At 43.9% G+C, this 20,187-nt stretch overlaps 1 protein-coding gene across 1 annotated transcript in view; it reads left to right on the top strand.

The window, feature by feature from the left end:
- GPRIN3 (GPRIN family member 3) overlaps positions 1-19,525 on the top strand; it is a 50,079-nt gene extending 30,554 nt beyond the window's left edge. The window contains exon 2 of the mRNA XM_044428424.1: positions 7,544-19,525. Within this exon, the coding sequence (XP_044284359.1) occupies positions 7,641-9,923 (2,283 nt within the window). The 5' untranslated portion in view covers positions 7,544-7,640 and the 3' untranslated portion in view covers positions 9,924-19,525. The remainder of the gene's footprint in view (positions 1-7,543) is intronic.
- The last annotated feature ends 662 nt before the right edge of the window (positions 19,526-20,187 follow it).

The raw sequence follows: 20,187 nt of genomic DNA, 5'->3' as shown, positions 1-20,187 counted from the left end.
TTGAATGTCTCTAGTGTAGGGGAGCCCACGACCTCTCTAGGCAACTGGTCCCACTGTCATATTGCTCAACCCAGCCTGAAACTGAGTTGTCGCAACTTGAGTTGATTATTCCGTGTCCTACACACTGGTATCCTTGAGAAGAGATCTTGACCTCCTTCTTTGTGATGGTCTTTGAAGTACTTATAGAGTGATAAGTACCCCCTGTCCCCCCTCAGCCTTCTTTTCTCATTGCTGAACATACCCAGTTCTCGAAGTCTCTCCCAATAGGACTTCTGTTTCCAGTCCCTGGATCATCATTGCTGCCCTCCTCTGAACTCTTTTCCGCTTGTCTGCATATTTCTTAAACTGTGGTGCCCAGAACTGGATGCAGTGCTCCAGATGAAGCCTAACCTCAGTGCTGAGTAAAGAGGAACTAGTTTTTCATGTGACTTGAAAGTGATACTTCTATTAATGCAGCCTAAAATAGCATTTGCCCTTTTTGCAGCCACATCGGCTTCTAGTAATCACTTCATTGTTTTCAAGGTGTTTGCAGACTGACTGCTTTATAATCTGCTCCAGAATTTTCCCAGGGATTGACGTCAGACTGACTGGTCTCCAGTCCCCCCCCCCCCCCCAGAAGATAGGGACATTTGCCCTTCTCCAGTCATCTGGCACTTCTCTGCCCTCCGTGATTTCTCAAAGACAATAGAGTGGTTCTGAGAGTTCTTCTGACAGCTCCTTTATGACTCTAGGATGGAGTTCATCATAAGATGGGTTCTGGAGATTTGAACTTATTCAACCCACTATTTAACTATCTGCATATCAATCTTGAGCTTCCATCCTGCTCTTTCATCTTGTACTTCCCTTTCATCAGGAAGGGCATAGATTTTCTTTTGGGAGAAGACTAACCCAAAGTAGGAAGTGAGCGCTTCTGCCTTTTCTTTGTCATCTGTTATCATTTTGCCATCCACATTCAGTAGTTGAACCCCCATTTCTTTCCTCTGTCTTACTCTAGGCATATCTGAAGAAGGCTTTTTTGTAGCATTTATCATCCCTCTCTAACTTCAATTCATTTCTAGCTTTATCCTTCCTGTCTCCTTCCCTGCAATTCCATGTATCCTTCCTGTATCCTTCTTTTATAGCCTGTCCTTCTTTCTGCTTTGTATACAGGTCCTTTTTTGTTTTCACGTAATTCTAAACATTTCACATGGGCTCCTCCTGTTGTCTTTTACCTTTTTTGGAATTGCTTGTAATAGTGCCTTTATAATTTCCTTTTTTAAAAATCCCCACCCATCTTAGACTCCTTTTCTCATTAGAATCACTTGCCATGGGACTTTATCATTGTTCTGAGTTTATGAAACTTGACTTTCCTAAAATCCAGGGTACATGTTTGGCTACATTTGGCTTTTCCTCCCTTTAGAATCAAGAATTCAATTATGGCATGGTCACTTTCTCCCAGAGTTCCTGTAATTGCCAGTTTGTCCACTAGGCCTTACCTGTTGGTTAGTATCAAATCAAAAATAGCCATTCCTCTTGTTCCTTCCTCCACTTTCTGTTGGAGGAAGATATCAGCAACACACGTTAGGAATCTCTTGGAGGAGCTGCGTTTAGGAGAATTTGTCTACGAACAGAGATCAGGGAAATTAAGTCATCCTCAATTATTACGTCATGCCTCCTTGAAACATCGGCAGTTTGCCTTTCAAAAGTTTCATCCTTGTCTTCTCCTTGACTGGGTGGTCGGTAATAGACACCAACCATTGTGTTCCTTTTCTTCCTTGCTCAACTTACATTAAGCCAGATGCTCTTGAGGGGACCACCAAGTGCATACTCCTGACTCATTTCTTCTTGAACTTGAAAGGCTGTCACACAGAAGAGGGCCAAGATACATCTTCACCATCATAGAAACATATAAACAGAGCAACTCAGAAGGGGTCTCCTGGGCCATCTAGTCTGACCCCAGGCTCCAGCGAGTTCCGCTCACGACATGCCCACCATGTGCATGTCTAGCCTATCCTTGAACATCCTCACCGATGGGGCCTCAACGACCTCTCGTGGAAGCCCATTCCATACCCTTGGGATCATCCCTGAGTACTGGACATAGAATAATGGGCTTAAGTTAGAGGAAGCTAGATTCCAACCGAGCATTAGCCAATTTAAAAAAAAACTTCCTGACTGTTAGTATGACAATGGAAATAATTACCTAGAGAGGCTGTGAGTTTTCCCACACAGGAGGCATTCAGGAGACAGTTGGACAGCCATCTGTCGGGGTACTTTAACTTGAAATCCTGCACTGAGCAGGAGATTAAGCTTGATGGCCTTATAGCCTTCTTGCAACTCTGCTGTTCTGTAGTACTGTGAAATCACTGTAAGACTATCCACTGGAGAATCACTGTCCTTCCTTTTTGGCTCATAATCTACAAATTGCAAATCTTGAAAACCAAAAAAGCTACTGTTGGCACTTTGGAAAGCATGGACAAGAAAGTCTCAGGAAATTTCTGGTCGGTTTGCTTTTCAATGTGCCAGCCAGAACCATACTTTATTTGGCTAATCCTTTGGTTAGTTGGCACACTGCTGAAGAAGTGATCAGTCATTATGTTCCACCCAGAAGTCTATGACTGTCTCTCAGCCACCTGTCTGGCTTAAGTTTCCAAGATCCTGAGATACCGTCTTCCTTCCCCATGTATATGTCTGCATCTTAAACAGTGGTTGGAAATTGCAGCACAAGCAGAATTTTATTTATTCTATGCAATTGGTACCCTCCTTTTCCACTCAGAAGGTATTGCTCACAGTGGCTACATGCCATATTTTTCCATTTTCAATGGCATATACTACCTCACTGGATATCTACATCTAAATGGCACTAATTGTTCCTCAATTGTAACATTCTTACATGCCATAAAGCAATGCAGGAGAGTCTTGGTCAACTGTTCACAACCTGGTGCCCTTCAAAATTGTTGGACTACATATAACTTTGTACAGGTGTGTTGGTCATGCTGGTTGGGAATGATAGTCCATTACCCCTGGAGGACAGTGGCTTGTGGGAAACCAGTCTTGTTCAACATATTCAGTAGATTGCTTATCTCTGCCACCATTGGTACCTGAGCATTAAACCAGATCATTGGAAGATTAGATTGATCGATCGATCGATCAAAGAAGGCCAGTGACATTGTGTCCTGAGAGAAGGATGCTAGTTTAGTGGAAGAGCATGTGGCTTGCACGCAAAAGGTTACAGGTTCTTCACTCAGTTTCACCAGGTAGGACTGGAAAAGCTCTTACTTGAAACCACAGAGAGCAGCTGCCAGTCAGTGGTGACAGAACTAGGCTAGATGGGTCAAGAGTCTGACTCAATAGAAGGCAACTTGCTATGTACCAGAAGAACCCATGACACCATGTTATCTAAAGCTCTTTCCCTGACCACAGAAAACTGATCACGTGAACTTCTTGACTGAATCTGATCATCTGCAGAAGTCAAGATGCAGGTGCATGTAAATATATGTGAATGAAGTTGTGACACCTTCCCTCCAAGCCTGAGTGGTGAGTTTTGCAGGAAATGATTTTTTAAAACCCGTTTTTCTGGGTCATAAGGAAGTGTGCTAACTGGAAAACATTTCATAAAGAGATTTTGTTAACCTGTTGACTATGAATGCAAAAATCAAGAAAAGTCGAGTTTGTTGTAGTCCTTCAGGTTCTACCTTGAAGCCCGGTTGAATTCATGTGAGTTTGCAAACTTTTTCTTTGCAAGAGAAAATTGCTGTGTACTTAAATATATAATTGGTTGCATATTTGGGGTGCACTTCCACTGACTTTTTAAGGTGATGTTGCCAGCCCTCCCTCCCTCCCATTTGGTTTGTGCCAGTCACACTTGCAAAGGTGTATGTCTTTTCTTTGTATGTTAAATAGAGGTACATAAGCCTACAAAATCCCTGTGGCATTGGGATAAGTAAATATACCCATCTGCAGACCTTGGCAAATGTATACACAGTGAAGTAGAATTGGGATGCACAGAAACCTGGCAAACCTGCATACCCAATTCCCTGTTCAGCTGTGAATCCAACATGCACAGATTTGGGGCTGGCTCTGGGCAGGGCAGTACAATCCTCCACTTCTCAGATAATCAATAATTCTTCCATGGTGAGGGATGCTCCTGAATCTGCACAATTGTATAGATTTTAGAAAGGTAATCTTTGGTGGACAAAATGGTCATATATTATGATAATTTAGAAAACACATTTTTCTTAGAACATTTTGCTTTCCTCTTTTCAACCAGGTATTAAATGTGATGGTTCATATATGCAGACAAATAGCCCCAGCTGCACACAAACTTGTCATGCAAACAGTGAGTCCAGTGGATTCGCCAAGAAAGAATACTTCTGTTCGGGAAGGGGTGCCTAGACCTACAAGATAGGAATAACTTTTGCCTAAATAAAAGCTGTCGCCTTGTTGAAGCATTGTCTGAATTAACTAATATATTTGCTTGTAAGCCCTCTCCCCTTTCGTTTCACCTTGGGAAGAAGGATAAATCTGTTTGCAGTGTCTCACATCTTGACAAAGAAGAGTAAATGTCTTACAAAAGGAAGGGTTGTACTTTCAGCACATGCTGTAGCTTTGAGAAGTTAGTTGTGCAGATTTTTAATTTGTAAAGCCATGTGAGAGTGTGTGTGTGTTTTCTCTCGCTTGATGACACTGGAGTTGGTGGGGCTTTTCTTGTCATTTGCTTCACTTGTTGCCTTCTGACCAGGCCAGATAAAAACATTCCATCTGAGCAGCTTTTACTGTCACCTTAGCAGGCATCTGTGCACAGCCTGTCTCATGAGAAATGCCAGGAGATCCTATCAGAGACATTCTTTGCTGTATTGGGGAAGTTCCCATCTTTGTTTCTCCTCATGTAGTAATTGCTCTGCAGAGGCTCAGCTGAAATATGCCACAACTTAAATAGACTTCATAGCGTCACCTGATGGAAAGGTAACCCCATTATAAAAGAACATGAGACTTTGACTTCACTAGCCACCATAATTGAATAAGAGGTGGAGGGAGCAGTTTAATCAGGGAAATAGTTTACAGGTTGAGAAATTCTTCCCCGGGACTGCTGCTTCTGAGAGCAGCAATGGACAACCAATGGCTCATGACTAAATGGAGTCCATTGGCAGCTGTTGGCCACCATTGTTGGCAACCCTTTGAGGAAAGTTGGGTTAATCATTGGTGACTGGCCCAAAGTCACCTAGTAAGCACCATGGATGAGTGCAGATTAGCACCGAGAACACCCAAGTCCCAGTTCCACACTCTTAACCACTATACCACATCAGTGAGTAATGAGGAAATAAGGATCGTGGCTCCAAACACAGATGGCTTAGCCCATCTTTGAGTGTGGGTGCTGACCACATAGACAATTATGTTTACTTCTTCCACATCTATCAGACAGGTCAGCCCAGAAGTTGGTCAAAGGGTAGGATTTGATTTCTTGCTTAAGTGTGAAAAAACTTAAATAACTGTATTTGCTACACTTTGGGTTCGGGCTTCATCTTGTTTGGTTGCAAAGTCTTGCCCAACTCTTCATGACCCCATGGACATTTTTCCAGGTTTCCCCGTCCTCCACCATCCCCCAGAGTCCACCCAAGCCCACACCCACCTCTCCAGTGACCCCATCCAGCCACCTTAACCTCTGCTGTCCCCTTCTCCTTTTGCCTGAGACTTCATACCAGACATTTAAGCATTTTAGATCAGCTGAGGTTTAGGAAGTAAGCCATCGCTATTCTTCCTTTCTCCAGCCCTGAGTAGTTTATTCTTAGCCACTGGAAGAAAAGTACAATTATGCAAGATTGCAGGTGAAGCCGTTTCACAAAGTGCATTTTTCAGTATGTGTAGGAGAAATTGCCCATTTATGTGTCGACTGGTGCCCGGCTTAGTCGTTCTTTTGTCTGAGGAGGCAAGACATAAAGTTTTATGAGAATGGGTTTACTTTTTATGTAGTTAGGGGTGTTGGCTGAAAACTTTATTCTTTAATTCAGCTGGTCCAGAGGCATCTTTTCCAAGAAAACTAAACTTCAAGGTGATTACTCTGGACTATAAACACTGTGTGTGTCCACCTGGCAATTTTTCTAGGAGGCGGAGGTTTTTGTTTTTTGGGTGGGTTTTGTTTTGTTTTGCTTTGTCTTTTGCCTATTTATGTGCCTTTCTCTTGCAGCGTCACCTTGCCTTTTTGCTGGTCCAGCTGCTTCTCTTTTCCCTTTTGGAGATTTGAAAATATTGATGAAAGTATAGTTTGTTTATTTATAAAGGATTTTTTAAAGTACCTGCCTACAATCTATTAAATACCATACAAACAGGAAAAGGAATAGGAAGGGAAGAAAAAAGAAAGAAATTCGGGTACCAATTTATTTAGAATGGAAGCTAAATTCAAATCAGTATTAGGAGGGATTGGCACCTCAAAAATTACAAATTGTTTATAACTTTAGCAAGTATTTAGCAAGTATTATAACTTTAGCAAGAGGGTGGCTACCAGGAGAAGGGCATTTTTGATTGTGGCACCCTGACTCTGGAACCAGCTTCAGAAAGAGGTTTGGCTGGCACCTACTCTTTATTCCTTTTGATGCCAGGAAAAAACCTTTTTGTTTGCCCAGTATTTTAACGGTGAACTTTTATTCTCAGTTTTTATACTGTCCCCTATCTTGTCTTGCAACTATGCCTCTGGACAATTTGATTGTGGTTGTTGTGGGCCTATTGTCACCCTTTTATTTGGGGTTATTTTATTTTTGATGATGATATATTGGTTTTGTTTCTTGTTGTATGTTCTTTATAGCTTTGTGAGCTGCCCAGAAAGCCTTGGGCAGCATAGAAATGAAATGAAATAAATGTGTGTCACAAACAAGAGCCTCACGTCAGGTGTGCAGAAGAGGCATGACTTATGGGGCAACTTTGGGACACCAAAAGCCAACTTTGATAGGCTGATGGCCTCCATCCTCCCACCTGACCATTCCAGGGAGATTGCTCTTCACGAGAGCAGGCAGTGTTGTGTCCCGAAGGAGCATCCCAGATCCACACATTCAGATTGGCATGGGGAAAACTAAGGCATGAATGGCATTGTGCGTAAGCCCAGCCCAAGTCCCATTTACTTTTGCGTTCCATGAAGAAATATCACCAGCCAGGGTCCAAATATCTCCAGGGCCCTTGGTTCTTGCATGCATGCATCACCCTAGTGGGGAAGAAGCAGGTGAATCGATGGATTATCTATGGATTATGAACAGTGCCCCCTCCCCCTCCCCCCAACCTCTTTTAAATCTGCGCTTCATCTTGGAGCAGAGAACACATGTGTGTAGAAGGTTGGGCTGCCACCCCTGTGATGATGTGTCCCCCAAAATACAGGCTTTGAAGCCAGCGTACCCCCATTCCATTCTTCGTTGGAGAGCTAGACTACCTGTAGGACTCTACCTAAAAGGGAGGGTGGCAGGGAACCCTCCCCGCTGCCAATGCTTTTTAAATGTGCTTTCTTCAAAGTCTACACTAGATACTTTGTTGCTTTTTATCTGAAAATATTACTAATAGGTTTTCATGTCTTATTCTTTCACAGGCTGTTGTGGGGAAGATTCTCCAGTACCCCTACCTCCAGCAGAACACTGAGAGTCCCTGGACAAATCTGACTGGCACTTGTAGCATTTTGCATTTCCATGGGGACTGTACCAGATCCTCTGAGGTCTGCCAAGCTTTCGTTGGTCACAGCTTGTGAGGAGGAGAACGGCCTGACAGAGCTGCAGTCTCCTAAACACCAGCACAAGCCAGCAAGCATAGAGAGGAGCAGTAATGGCTATCCATTTTCTGCCAAGATGCAGCCTGCTGGAGAGCACCTGTTTGAACTGAAGTATGCAACAGAAGCTGACATTCCAAGGGGTGAGCGGCACTGTGGGTATGACATGAACCGCCCCAGCATGCTTTCTCCTGGGTCCTTGAGCCACTCCAAGATAGGCCGTCCAGCACCCCTGGAGCCAGTGAACAACTCTGAGCAAGAAGCCAACCGTGGCACCAAAGGGCAGCTCCCAGCAGATGCCAGTTCCTCAGTGCAAGCTGCAGTCAAGGTTCCTGCTAGGCAGGAGGCTACCCAGACTGTGCAAAGTGATGCTTATGGTGGCATTGGTCCGGCAAGTTCTCCCTCCGGAGGTGGCATGGTGAGTAAGCCCCATGATGATCCTCCTCCTGCTCCAACTCCTCTGAAAGCCCAGCAGCCCACCCCAGCACCAGAGGAGATGATGGACGAACTGGTTGGTCCCAGGAAAACTCAAGCACCTGCTTCAGTGAAGGAATTGGAACCTGTTTCTGATCTTGACTCAAAAGCACCTGCCTGTTTGGACACAGACTTAAAGGGAACAAAGAATACAAGTCCCGCCCCAAGTGCTTGGACTGGGCCAGAGATGGAGCCCAAGTCCAGCCTTGAGAGCCCACCAAGGCCTTTATCCAGTGATGAGATGGTGGAGAGGGCCATGCCAGAGCCGTCCAAGTTCAGAGACACTGGGACAATGACTGTGCAGCCTGAAGGCAAGCTAGTGATGAGCAGGAGCTGCCAAGATGCCGAGGTCCAGGCTGTAGCAAGTGTAGAAAGCAAATCAGCTTCCACCAGCCCAAGTATCTTGGCAGCCTACTTAAGAGAAAGCATGCCTGCTGAGCCAAAGGAAAAGCAAGAGCAGTTAGAAATCATCTACACAGAAGCTGGAGGGAAGGAACCATCCATCCTGCCTGAAGTGTGTATTCAAGCACCAGCTGCAGTGGATGGATGGCAGGGAGTCCAGGCTGTTGGATTTCAGGACAACCTGGCAGGCAGGGCTGATATAGTCCACACAGCTTTGCTGGTCAACACAGAGCATCCATGCCCACCGGCATCTGGGACTCCTCAAGAAACATCAGTGCAGAGGACAGAAGTACAAATAGCAGACATGACTAGAAGCCACAGTGATGTTCCTCAGCCACTCTTAGATAGTTCAGTTCTGCTGAGGACAAGACCTGCTCACCAAGCTACTATCAGTGCCAGTAATCAGCCTGCGGCTTCCCCACATCCTCCAGACAATGAAAGCAAGCTACCTCCATGTTCTTCCTTCTCAGAAAGCAACCCTCAATATCAGCAGCTTGGGTCCTCTCCTAGGGACAATCAACAGGCGTCCCCACTGTGTCGCGTAGGATCTGAACAAGCCAAGGCTGTAATCATCACTGTTGGTGCTCACGGAAGTAATCAAGTGGAGCAGCTGCCAGCCAAGACTCCTAATGACTTTGAGATAAGCCCAGATAGTCTCATGGATGTAAAACCAAAGAAGGAAGGCACGTTCATCCATCTTGGCCTTAAAGAGCAAGAGGCAAGTAATACAGGGGTAGATCCTGGGCCCCAGAAAATGTGTGCTCGAGTTGCAGTGCAGAAAGAGCAGACTGCATTCCCAGCAGCTAACCAAGAAGCAGTAGTAGTTGACAGACACCATCTGCCCATTGACCTAGAGTCTGAGTTGGGCAGAAATCCTGTCCCTTGCCCAGGAACCCAGAACAATGAGACTAGGAAAGGACCAGAACTTGATCTACCAGCACCTCCTGACTCTGGCAAACCTGTCCCAAGCCTTGGTGGAAACAAGGAAGAATCCATGCCTGCTACCGAGGCCAAAGTGCAGCTGAAGCACTCTAAGCATGTCAGGGACGTCGTATGGGATGAACAAGGCATGACCTGGGAGGTTTATGGGGCATCCCTAGACCCCGAATCATTGGGGATTGCTATCCAGAACCACTTGCAGAGGCAGATCAGAGAACATGAAAAACTAATTAAGGCACAGAGCACCCAGACCCGTAAATCCATTTCTTCAGATACATCTTCGAATAAAAAACTGAAAGGGAGGCATCACAACGTTTTCCAGTCCATGCTGCAGAATTTTCGACGCCCAAATTGCTGTGTTCGCCCTGCTGCTTCTTCTGTGTTGGATTGAAAGATTGCAAATTGCGGGTGGGAAGGTGATGCAAGTCCATTCGTAGCCATTTGTAAAAACGTACATGGGAATCCATAGAAAATAAGACCTGAAGCTCAGCATTGTTGCTTGGATCTGATGCAGTCACTGGGGAAGGCCGTGTGTGTGTGGGTGGGTGGCAGGAGATGGGGTGCAAGGGCAAGAAGAGAGAATGAAAGGGTGTAAATCGTATTCCCAGTAGCCATGGCATCTTAGCTGTCTTATTTCAGCAAATGGCATGTGCATCTTTTATGTTCACATAGAAGCCACTAACCCTGGTCTGTGGCTTAATGAAAATATAAGCACTTAATGAAGCACAATTTCTAAAATGTCCCATTTACTGCAGCAAGCCCTGTCAACTTTATAGGCAGAATGGAGGGAGGGGATCAGATCCTTTAAAAAAAGTTGTTGATCAATTATACAGGGCATTTTAAATAATGTAGATAAGGAAAATTTCAAGAGCTGTGAGATAATCTAGCGGATATTCCAAAGGGGGGGGGGGCACGCACGTATTCACATATATATAATTTGGAGAACCTGGGTTGAGTTGATAGTGAAAGAGAGCTGCTTTTTCTTACATTCATAAATCCTGTGAGGGATCTTTAAGAGAAGTAAGAAGATACTTCTGTTGTTTTACTAAATATAACTCCAGCAGGATAACCTTCCCATCTGGGGCTATCCAGATGTGCTTGACTGTAGCTCCTAGAATGTCGAGAACCAGGCAAGCTATAATTCCCAAATCTGCTGACTGGGATTTATGGGAATTGTAGTCCAGCAAATCTTGAAGGAACAAAATTGGAGGAGGCTGCCATGGACTAGAATTCCAAGTATAAGGCTTAACCAGAGGAGGAAGTCCTTTTGCCCTTTGACTCACATAAAACAGAATTGGAGCTCTTGTCCCAAGGCTTTATCTAATGCACAATTAGGTTGGCTCAAAGAGCTATTAACTGTGTTACACTGTAGGCCTCGGGAAGCCTCGGGTGCTTAGGACTGGAGCATGAGGGATTTATGTTGTGAAATGCTGTCCTTTTAAGTAGCTCTTCCCCCTCATCAGACAGCAGAGAAAGAGTTAGGATTTTCCATAACACATGAAAATGTAGAGAAGATTAGAAAGATGAAAGATGCTGCGTCACTCTTTTTAAAGTCTATTCATGCTCATTGACACTTCTAGCCTATAGAAGGAGATAGTAGCTTCCCCGAGACACAGTTGTTGTTGCGTGCTCACTTCCTGCCAGCTGCTGGGGAGGCAGGGGGAGAAATGGGCAAAGGAAGACCTTGTTAAAATCAATGTGCTGTGATTCATGACACCATACATTGTCATGGAGAGCATTTGAATTCTCTTTCTTCTGGAAATAAAAGGCTTTATGGCACAATCCTATGCATGCTGAGAGAGAGAAAAGCCCTACAATTCCCAGCATTCACCAGTCAGCCTTGTAGGTCTTCTTTCTGGCTAAGGATGTGTAGAATTGCACCTTTGTTGCACATTCTAGAGCATGGTACATAACGTGACTCCCGTGGGCATCTGGGTATCCCCAGACATGTTTTGGCTCTCTCCAAGACCCTCTCCCACATACACTTATTTTCTTAATATGTTTTCTTACTGGCATCAGGAATGGCTATGTGATAGGTTTGTGTTGTACTGAAAATTGTGGGTTCAGAGCAGCTCCTTAGCCTGTTGGGCTCAGACCATCCCACTGCCTTGGGACAGGATTCTTATCCTTTCCAGTGCCTACCCTGGATGCCCCTTTGGCATGATGCCCAGGGCTATTTCTCAAATTGCCAAGTGGGCCCACAGTCCAGAAAAGAAGTGCCAAACCCAGTGCTAGTGTGCAGATGGAGAACTGTGGCTCTCCAAATGTTAGACTGCAGTGTCCATAATCCCTGACCTGGGAGCATAGCTTATCCACCCCTGTTCTGGAACAGGTTCTCGATAGTGAGGTGTACATCCCTAGAGATCCATTCTAGAGAAACTAAGACCACTTGCCAGAGATGAGCATTGCTCTGGCTTCCGAATGTGAGTTCCATCTGGTCCTAGAGTGCCAATCCATACCCATCCAACTAGTGCTAGTGAGAAACCTTGCCTTGACCCAGTGTTGCCTGACAGCACTAGGGGGCAATAGGACCACGTGGTTGCACTTTTCTCTAGTATTGTGTTCCTTGCAGATGCAACCAAAGAAAATAGCTGCTTCTATTCTAACCACCATCTTTGCCCAGGGTGGCCATTTAACACTTCACCAAGAAAAGAGGAAGTGTACAGCCAAATAAGAAGACAAATTAGAATGCTTTTTGCATAAAACTTGGCTAGGCAAATTTGTAGATACATGTGTCAAGTGCTGTAACTTATACAGAATTACAATACATACCAATGCATACCATTCTCTACCATGCATAGTAGAGAAAATTGCCATCCCTGCACCTTCTTAGTCTGCTGTTTGGGTGCTGTCAGCTGTTGATATGTAATTCAACTCCCTTTTCAATTCCCTAGCTCTCCCATTTTACAATGCTTTAGTCTTTAAACTGGATTTGGACCAGGAAGTCATTCAAATGGAGGAGATCTTCGAGGATGGACCTTAGGAAGGCCACATGGCCAACTTAATTCTGTCTTTTTGGCCTGTTTTGTTCTTTAAGTCAAAGGCAAATGTGAGCATCCCTTCTGATACTATCTTAGCAGCACAGATCCACTGCTTCATCCTCGTTTTCCCATTTCAGGAAAGTCAGAAGCTCCAGGGCACATTGGAAGAGCCTGTGATGTGGTTTCTAGCAACACAGGAGTTCCCTTGCTATCTGGAAGGAATGATTTGAGGATCCGCTCTCACTTCATTATTTCAGAATAGCATAGAAAGGACACATACTTTAGGGAGTAGTCTTCCCTCAAGAGTAACTTTTGAAGAGGGTATCAGCTGGACTCAGCAGGATTTAAACAGTTTTTCTTGTTAGAAAAAAGCTCAACAGCCCAGCTCTGAGAACCTCTTACTGACACTGATCAATTTTTTAAAAATCGATTCCAAATTACTCCCCTTTCTGCTAACTACTCCCTTTTTCCTTGTGATGCACCCAGCTGGAAGGCTCAGTAGATTAATTGTTTTGTAACTCCAGTTGCATAACTGGCACTTTATAGATCTGGAAGCTAGACTAAGAAAGAAAAATGAGGGGGAAGGGAAATCATAGTTTTCAGATAAAGTTTCAGCTTTCATCTAACTTTTCACCTCAGAAAAGCAAAAGCCACCCTCAAAGTGCAAGGCTGTACAATCAACAAGCTCACTAGAAAGGTCAGTGGTACATACGTACTACAGCAATGCTTGCTCAAGTTCGGATAATTCCACTCTTCTGTGACAACATCAGCCATTCTACTAGAGCCGCCTTTAAAGTAATGGTTTCATCTATTGCAAGGCTCCAGAAGTGACCATCTGACTCCAAGTCTTCTCCCCCCCCCCCCGCCCCATCTTCATAACAAGTTCTTTAAGCAAAGCCTGAATAGCCAGATCTGCTTCTACATAAATTACCTATCTTTTTTCTTTAAAAGGCAAAACAATTGACCATAGTAGGATAATAGAAATTCATTTGGAATATATTTGGTAAAACACAGACCCTTAAGAAACAACTGTAAATCAATTAAACTTAACTTTCAGAATTCTGAACCAACACAGGCCACCTGCCAGTGAAATATAAACCACTGGCAAAATACTCTCCGGGGCAGATTTGGGGGCTGCAGGGGAACATCCTGTTGTTTAGATGGACATCTAATCCCTTAGAAATTGGTTGTCCCCCAGAAAATGTCAGACTGAACCTGCATAAACCCAAATTTCACTGCTTGGGATTTCAGTGACATCACTGGTTGGTTGTAGCATTGCCTGATAGTCTGCCTGGTCCTCCCTTTGACAGCCGAGACAACCAAGAACATTGACCAGGCAAGACTACACATCCTGGATCGCCGGAAGCATATGCTTGCAAAGGGCTAACAAAATGTAAAAAAAAAAAAAATCCATTTTACATGAGCCTAACAAGTGCTTTAGTGCTTGTTTGCACTTTAGTGCAAACTAAAGCTTTAGTTTGCGCTTTTTTCAGGCTCCCAAAAAATAAAAACAAAATAGCGGCAAATACAAAAGGATAACAATCAGAGCAAGAAGGAGAAGGGAAGATGGTTCTGCCACTATGTTTCTGGGTTATCGGTAGATCCACCTGGAAGATTGAGGGGGAAAGCAGTAGAGAACAATCCATGATGAGCCCACATGTCTGGCAGGAGTACCATGGGTTGTTCAGCAAAAAAAAACCCCACCATGACTTATTCACAAGGTGGCTTAGTTTGGTGTGTGAACCATAATGCTAGGAACTGGTTTCCTGCAAGGTTGCCAGTTCTCCAACCTCTCCTTGAAAGGTTTGCTTTAAGCAAAAGCAGAAAAAGAAACCCCAAGTCCCTTAAAAACAACCATTGCATTTTTTAAAGAGCCAAGCATTCATCTTTGTATTTGAGACAGATATTATCTGCATAATCTTTGGAAATGTTTGCACAGTCTAGCAGTAAGAACTCATGTCTGTCAATAGTTACTTAGGTGCCTGTAGGTGGAACTGAGAAAAACAAGCTAAAGGAAGCAGGTTTGTGTTAAGCTTAAAGGAAGGCTACAGTCATATATCTGCCCTTAAACCAGAAAAGCCATGCTTAAAGCTGAAATTCCGTGGACACTTAAATGGAAGTAGGTCCCATTGAACTCAGTTGGGCTTGTTTGTATGTAAATATGCAGAGGATCATATGCTAAATTCTATTGAAATCAACAAGGCATGCCCATAATTTCAATAGGATTTAAGCACAACCTGCTACAAGATCTGCTATAAGCCAGATGTGGGACCAAAATGATTCCCTATCAAAATCACTGATTTATTCAGTAGTTGATCTAGCATCCTAATCCTAAGCAGTTGCATACCTGGCCATCAATATCAGTGCATTGCTTCAGCCAAACTCCAGATTTAAAAAAATAACTTTAAACACCTTAACATTAAATTCCAGAGGAACAGGGTTCCTGTTGAACACCAGGAGAAACATCTGTGGACACCACACCCAATCCTGTAGCATCACTGTAAATCTTAGGTTTTGTGGAGATTTTTGTTTGCTTGTTTTGGAAGTGCTGGTCAAAATCGTTCCAGAGAGAGAAATGCAAGCAAGCCTTAACCTACCCCAACAAAAGTGAGTTTCATAAGGTCTCCTGACCTTTGCCTGTGTTTGTTGTGCAGTGTACTAAACAAAAAGTGGTTGATAAAATGTCTCCTTTCCTAAATACTTACGTGCTGAAGAAGCATGGCTTAGGACTGGACCACAGGGTGATATTAAAGCAGGTCAGTAGAAGACAGTGGTAGCTAATTGGCTGTCTAGTGCCAGCTCCAACTCTTGGGCTAGGGCTAGTGAATTCACCTTTTATCTGCTCGAAGGGCAAGTGTAAGCAAAGTCCTTTAGCTCCAGGAAATCTCACAGCCAACCTCAGGTGAAATACACTGTTCGTGCCAATCATTTTTATTCCTCCCAAGGTAAACCAGGATATCCGTATGGGGCTTCTGCCTCTGCTAATGCATAAGGGGACAGGGCTGGCCAATCCAGCTCTTAATTTGTCTTTGTTTAGGTTTAGCGTCTGTCTCCTCTCACATCTCACCTTGCTTCTAATTCACTCCTGGTTAATATGTGAACTGCCACATTAGAAGATTTATTCTGTAGCTGCTGGGTGATGAAAGAAATCTGTACAATGTTTACTCCCTTCCTGTTATTGTCCATAATGTGAACTTTGTGTGGATTGTTTGAATGGTAGTAAATGTTGTTGGTATTGTTAGGTAAGAGCTGGTGCCATTTGGCTTCTCTTACTGACTTTAGTCTTTCTCTGTTGGCACCAAAGTGTGTTCCCCTCTTGGCATGTTGGGTTCGCAGCTCCCTCCATGTTCAGATGAGCTACAGTTCCTTGATGTTTATTCTTGTGCCTTCAGATACCTTGTTTCTGCCCAAATTGTCTTCGCAGTTTGCAAAGTGATGTCCATTAAGGAGTCTGCTACATTTCTTCCACTCTTTTCTGCTCCTCATGAACTTAGAACTTTGAGTATTCTGAATCTGAAGAGATTTTTTGAGGGGATATATTAAAATTATGTGATCGTGAACTGTTCATAATGTGTTGGAAGAAAACAGGGAATAACCAGCAAAGAAAAACCTTCATGTTTAAGTGGACTTTGAAGTTCATGAGGAAAAAAAACTGGGTCTCTTCCCCTGCCCCCGTACCTCACACACACACTGTCATTTACAAGAAACCTTTCAATAGTGGATGAAGCCAATCATGATAATAGACATAGACAAAAACAACGGAAGCTTTCTGCTTTGTGGAGAAACTGTGAGCTCCGTCTTGACGTTCTACAGCAGCTTTCCGCTGAGGAATTCAACTCGCCTCTCCTCCCAGCTGACTTAATGCCTCTAATTATAGTGTTTCCAATACATATCAGTAGATAGTTTAAAAAACTGAAAATAATGAGGGAAAGATAAGGCTTCCAGCAGTGGACAGAGGTGTGATTAGAGTGCAGCTATGGTACAGCTTTCTCTTTTTGAAAGTTTAACATAAAAATTGGGACGAATAGTGAATACAATACATTGGGCACATAAGGCTGCCGAAACGCATTTGCAGTCAAGCAATAATGTGCCGTCTGTTCTCCTTTCCCCTCACCTCCCAAAAAGGTCCAAAACACCAGCACATTTCATGTTATGAAGTATTCTTTGTTTTTTAAGACTTTGCTAGGGCAGAATGTAAGCAGCTTTAACTGCCAACAGTGATTCCAGTGGCATCTTGGTTAAAGGCCTTTTTAGGGTGATTTCAAGCATGTTCTAAAATGGGTGGGCAGCTAGTGGCCCTCCAGAAAGCTTGGTCTATGCACACTATTGCATACCGTTGGATATGCTGGGTAGAGCTTATGACCTATGGTAGTCAAGACACCCGGAAGGCCACGAGTTGCCCATCCTGCTTTCTAAGAAACTACCAGTTCTGCCAAAACCAAGTAGGACCCCAGGGCTTAGAAGATCATTGGAATGGTTCTCCGCAGGAGATAATGCTTGCAGCCATTAAAATTGTGTTCAGATTGTTTAAACGGATCAATGGGTAATGGAAAGACATGCTAAATGAATAAAAGGGAATTCAAATTTGAAGCAAGATGTTGTGAATCTGTTTACTATTAAAGATGATGGTCTAGGGTTGTACATCAAATTGGTGTCCTGCCCTACCCCCACAGAAATCAGAGTGGAATGTTTGGAATTATTATTACATTGAATTGATCGCCTGCCTTCCTTCTTGCAAGCGACCCAAGGTGACTTACAAGGTTCATCACCAACAACAACCCTGTGAGGTAGATTAGCCTGAGAGTGAGTGGCTTCAAGTGACCCAGGGAACCTCATGTCCAACACTCTGACAGCCACACTGGCCCTCCTCTGTGTGTTAGTGTCTTCTCCATATGGCAGACTGGCTGAGCCCACAACATCAGTTGAGTTCCACAGCCAAGAGAGGGAGATGCAGTCAGGTCAAGACCGCAACTGGTTCCTTCTGTCATCTTTCCACCCACAGTACCATTCAGCATGAGTCCCTGTGCCCTGCTTTTACTGAAAGCTTGGTGATTCCCTGTCTCTGGTCACCAAGCTTCCCGATTTCACATACTTGGGTAGTAATACTGTATGGTGGGAGGATTGATTATTTATTTATTTATTATATTTATATGCCCTTTAACATACTAAAATCTCTAAGTGGTTTACAGAGAAAACACATATGTAATACAACCTAAAATAGTTAAAAAATAATACACAATTTAAAACTTGGAGCAAAAACTATCAACAGCAAATAACTGTCATTGTCAGGCAAAGTCCATTTAAAGAAGTATGTTTTCAAAAGGTGTCTGAAACTTGCTGTTCAGCCTGTCAAGCCACATACGGGTGGCAGTTCAGAGAGTGGGTGCCGCTGTTGAGAAGGCCCTGCTTTTGTGATATTACTGGGCAACACTCTGAAGGTCCCAAGTTTTCTTGCCACTTTTCCAGAACAGGATAAAGGAGGGACAGGAACATAATGGCATCATCACAGGCCCCCATGCGATAGCAGAACTGTAGATCTGGGGTGATCCAGCACATCTGCTCTAAAGTGGGTAGAAATTGGCTTCTGTGGGAGCATCATGCATAGCCCAAGAATAAAAATTTAAACTGTTCTTAAAGCATGTATTTCAGGAACATTGGCTGCTAGACACAGTGGGTTCACATTACTGTCTTACCAGTTGCTGTGGAGGATGGGTATGGGTGTCTTTGCCCTCAGATCCTGCTTGTGGGCTTCCCCCAGGCAGCTGATGGGCTATCATAGGAACAACAAGCTGGTCTAATTGGCCTTAGATCTGATTTGGCAGAGCTGTTCTTATGTTTTAACAATAGAGTTCTTTTTTATGTATTTGGGAGAGATTGATATTCTGCCATTCCATCAAATGTCAAAGGCAGCTTCCCGACAGCGATAAAAACCTAAAAATAATAAAGCATCTATGGTAAGAGAGGTGGCTGATCAATTCACCAGTTTTAAGGGATTTTGAGACTTCAAAAAATGCTGGAGACCTTTAAAATCCTTGCATCCACAGGCCAAATGCCAGACAGAAAAAGAAGCTGCAGCGTGAGGCCATCGGGGAGGGAAGGGTCTCGACCAAACATGCATCTGCTGGTGTTAGGTGGAGAGAGGAGGTAGTTTATGGGAGAAAATTGCCCTTGGGATCCCACGGGAAACCTGGTCCTGAGGCAGCTATGCAGCATGTGGTTTTCAGGAAATCGCCCAGGGCCAATAGCTGGCAGGTGCCGACTGATGTGAGTGGCCGGGCAAGTGGCTGTCACCGTGCAGCCACATCCTGGCAGCAGCCAGCCATATAAATGGAGAGATTATCTCAGCCGCTGCAGAACATTCGAGCTCTTTGTGGTGGAAAGATGCCTGATCTACCATGAACAGCCGAGCACAGTTTTCTGCTCCTGTGGAGAGAACGTTCCTAATTGGACCCTTGAGATGGGTTGGACTACAACTCCTAGCATCCCCTGCCAGCCAGGGGATGCTGAGGGCCACAAGTCAGGGAAAAGTGCAGTGTCCCTGCTTATCCCAGAAAAGACACATCCAGGAATAAACAGCTTTTTTGGCTGTATATTAATGAATGGCATTCAACCCCAGTGCCCAAACTACGCAGGGAATTGACCTTAACATTCCTGATCATTGCAAGGATCACTCTCAAATGGCCTCAAATCTGTCTGCTGAAAATTAAGATGGATGGGCTCTTAAAGCTGTGTTGCATTCTTGTGGTTGAGTCCTTTTTATATGCTAAACAAATCACTAAATGTGATATACTCTATGAAACAGACCTAGTTTTAGCTTCAAGCTGTACCGTAGCATTTATTTTGGATATTGCCTTTAGAGAAACTTGCATGTGAAAATGAGTTCTATAATGATATTCTGAAGGTACACTATTGATTCGATCAAGTCCCTTTAGGAAATGCCATGTTTTGCTGTTTTTCATCTCTGAATTTCACAATAACAAATATAACACAATAAAACAAATGTCTTTATTAATTCTGGTTTGTGAGCGTGTATGTTGATTGCAATCCACACAACTGCAGGATATCTGGTTAGTGAAGACTGCTGTCGACCATCACTTTGTTTAAGCGCAAGAAGCATTCCCAAGGGGAAAGCAGTCCTCGGTGGGGGTGCCACCAGTGCAGTGGTAAATTTTGAAACCCAGTCCCCATAAACACACCCCCAGGGAATGTCCAAAATTTCATACAGCTGTGTTGCTCTGCATTAATAAACTTCTATCACTTTTTATCTGCATCAGGAATAGGTCTTTTATAAAGCCAAGAGGCCTTAATTCCCCATTCAAGACCAAGTTCCCCCCAAATATTTTACATGATCTATTGCTGCTGGGAAGAATTTACCCTGACTATTATAAGAACTGCTGCCAAGTTCAAGGAATGGGAGAAAGGTGGCAGAGAATGAAAATGATCCAGCTAATTAAGAAGTGCTCAAGCTGCATCAAGTGAGCCCAGGTTCTGCCACACCACTGGGGGCTACTGAAGAGATGAGCGCATTGTCCAGCAAGACAGCCATGGCATCAAGTGCTCACCCTCCTCACCGTTGCTTTCATGTGGGCCAGAACAGATGAACACGCAGGTTGCAGTGGTGAAGAGAGGAGCCAGTCAAGGTGAGCCCTTCTCATTGGGCTCCCAATATGGTGA

The sequence above is a fragment of the Varanus komodoensis genome, unplaced genomic scaffold, assembly GCF_004798865.1.
Source record: "Varanus komodoensis strain SLA01 unplaced genomic scaffold, ASM479886v1 scaffold2, whole genome shotgun sequence".
Taxonomy (NCBI): Eukaryota; Metazoa; Chordata; class Lepidosauria; order Squamata; family Varanidae; genus Varanus; species Varanus komodoensis.
This window is presented reverse-complemented; position numbering and strand designations above follow the sequence as displayed.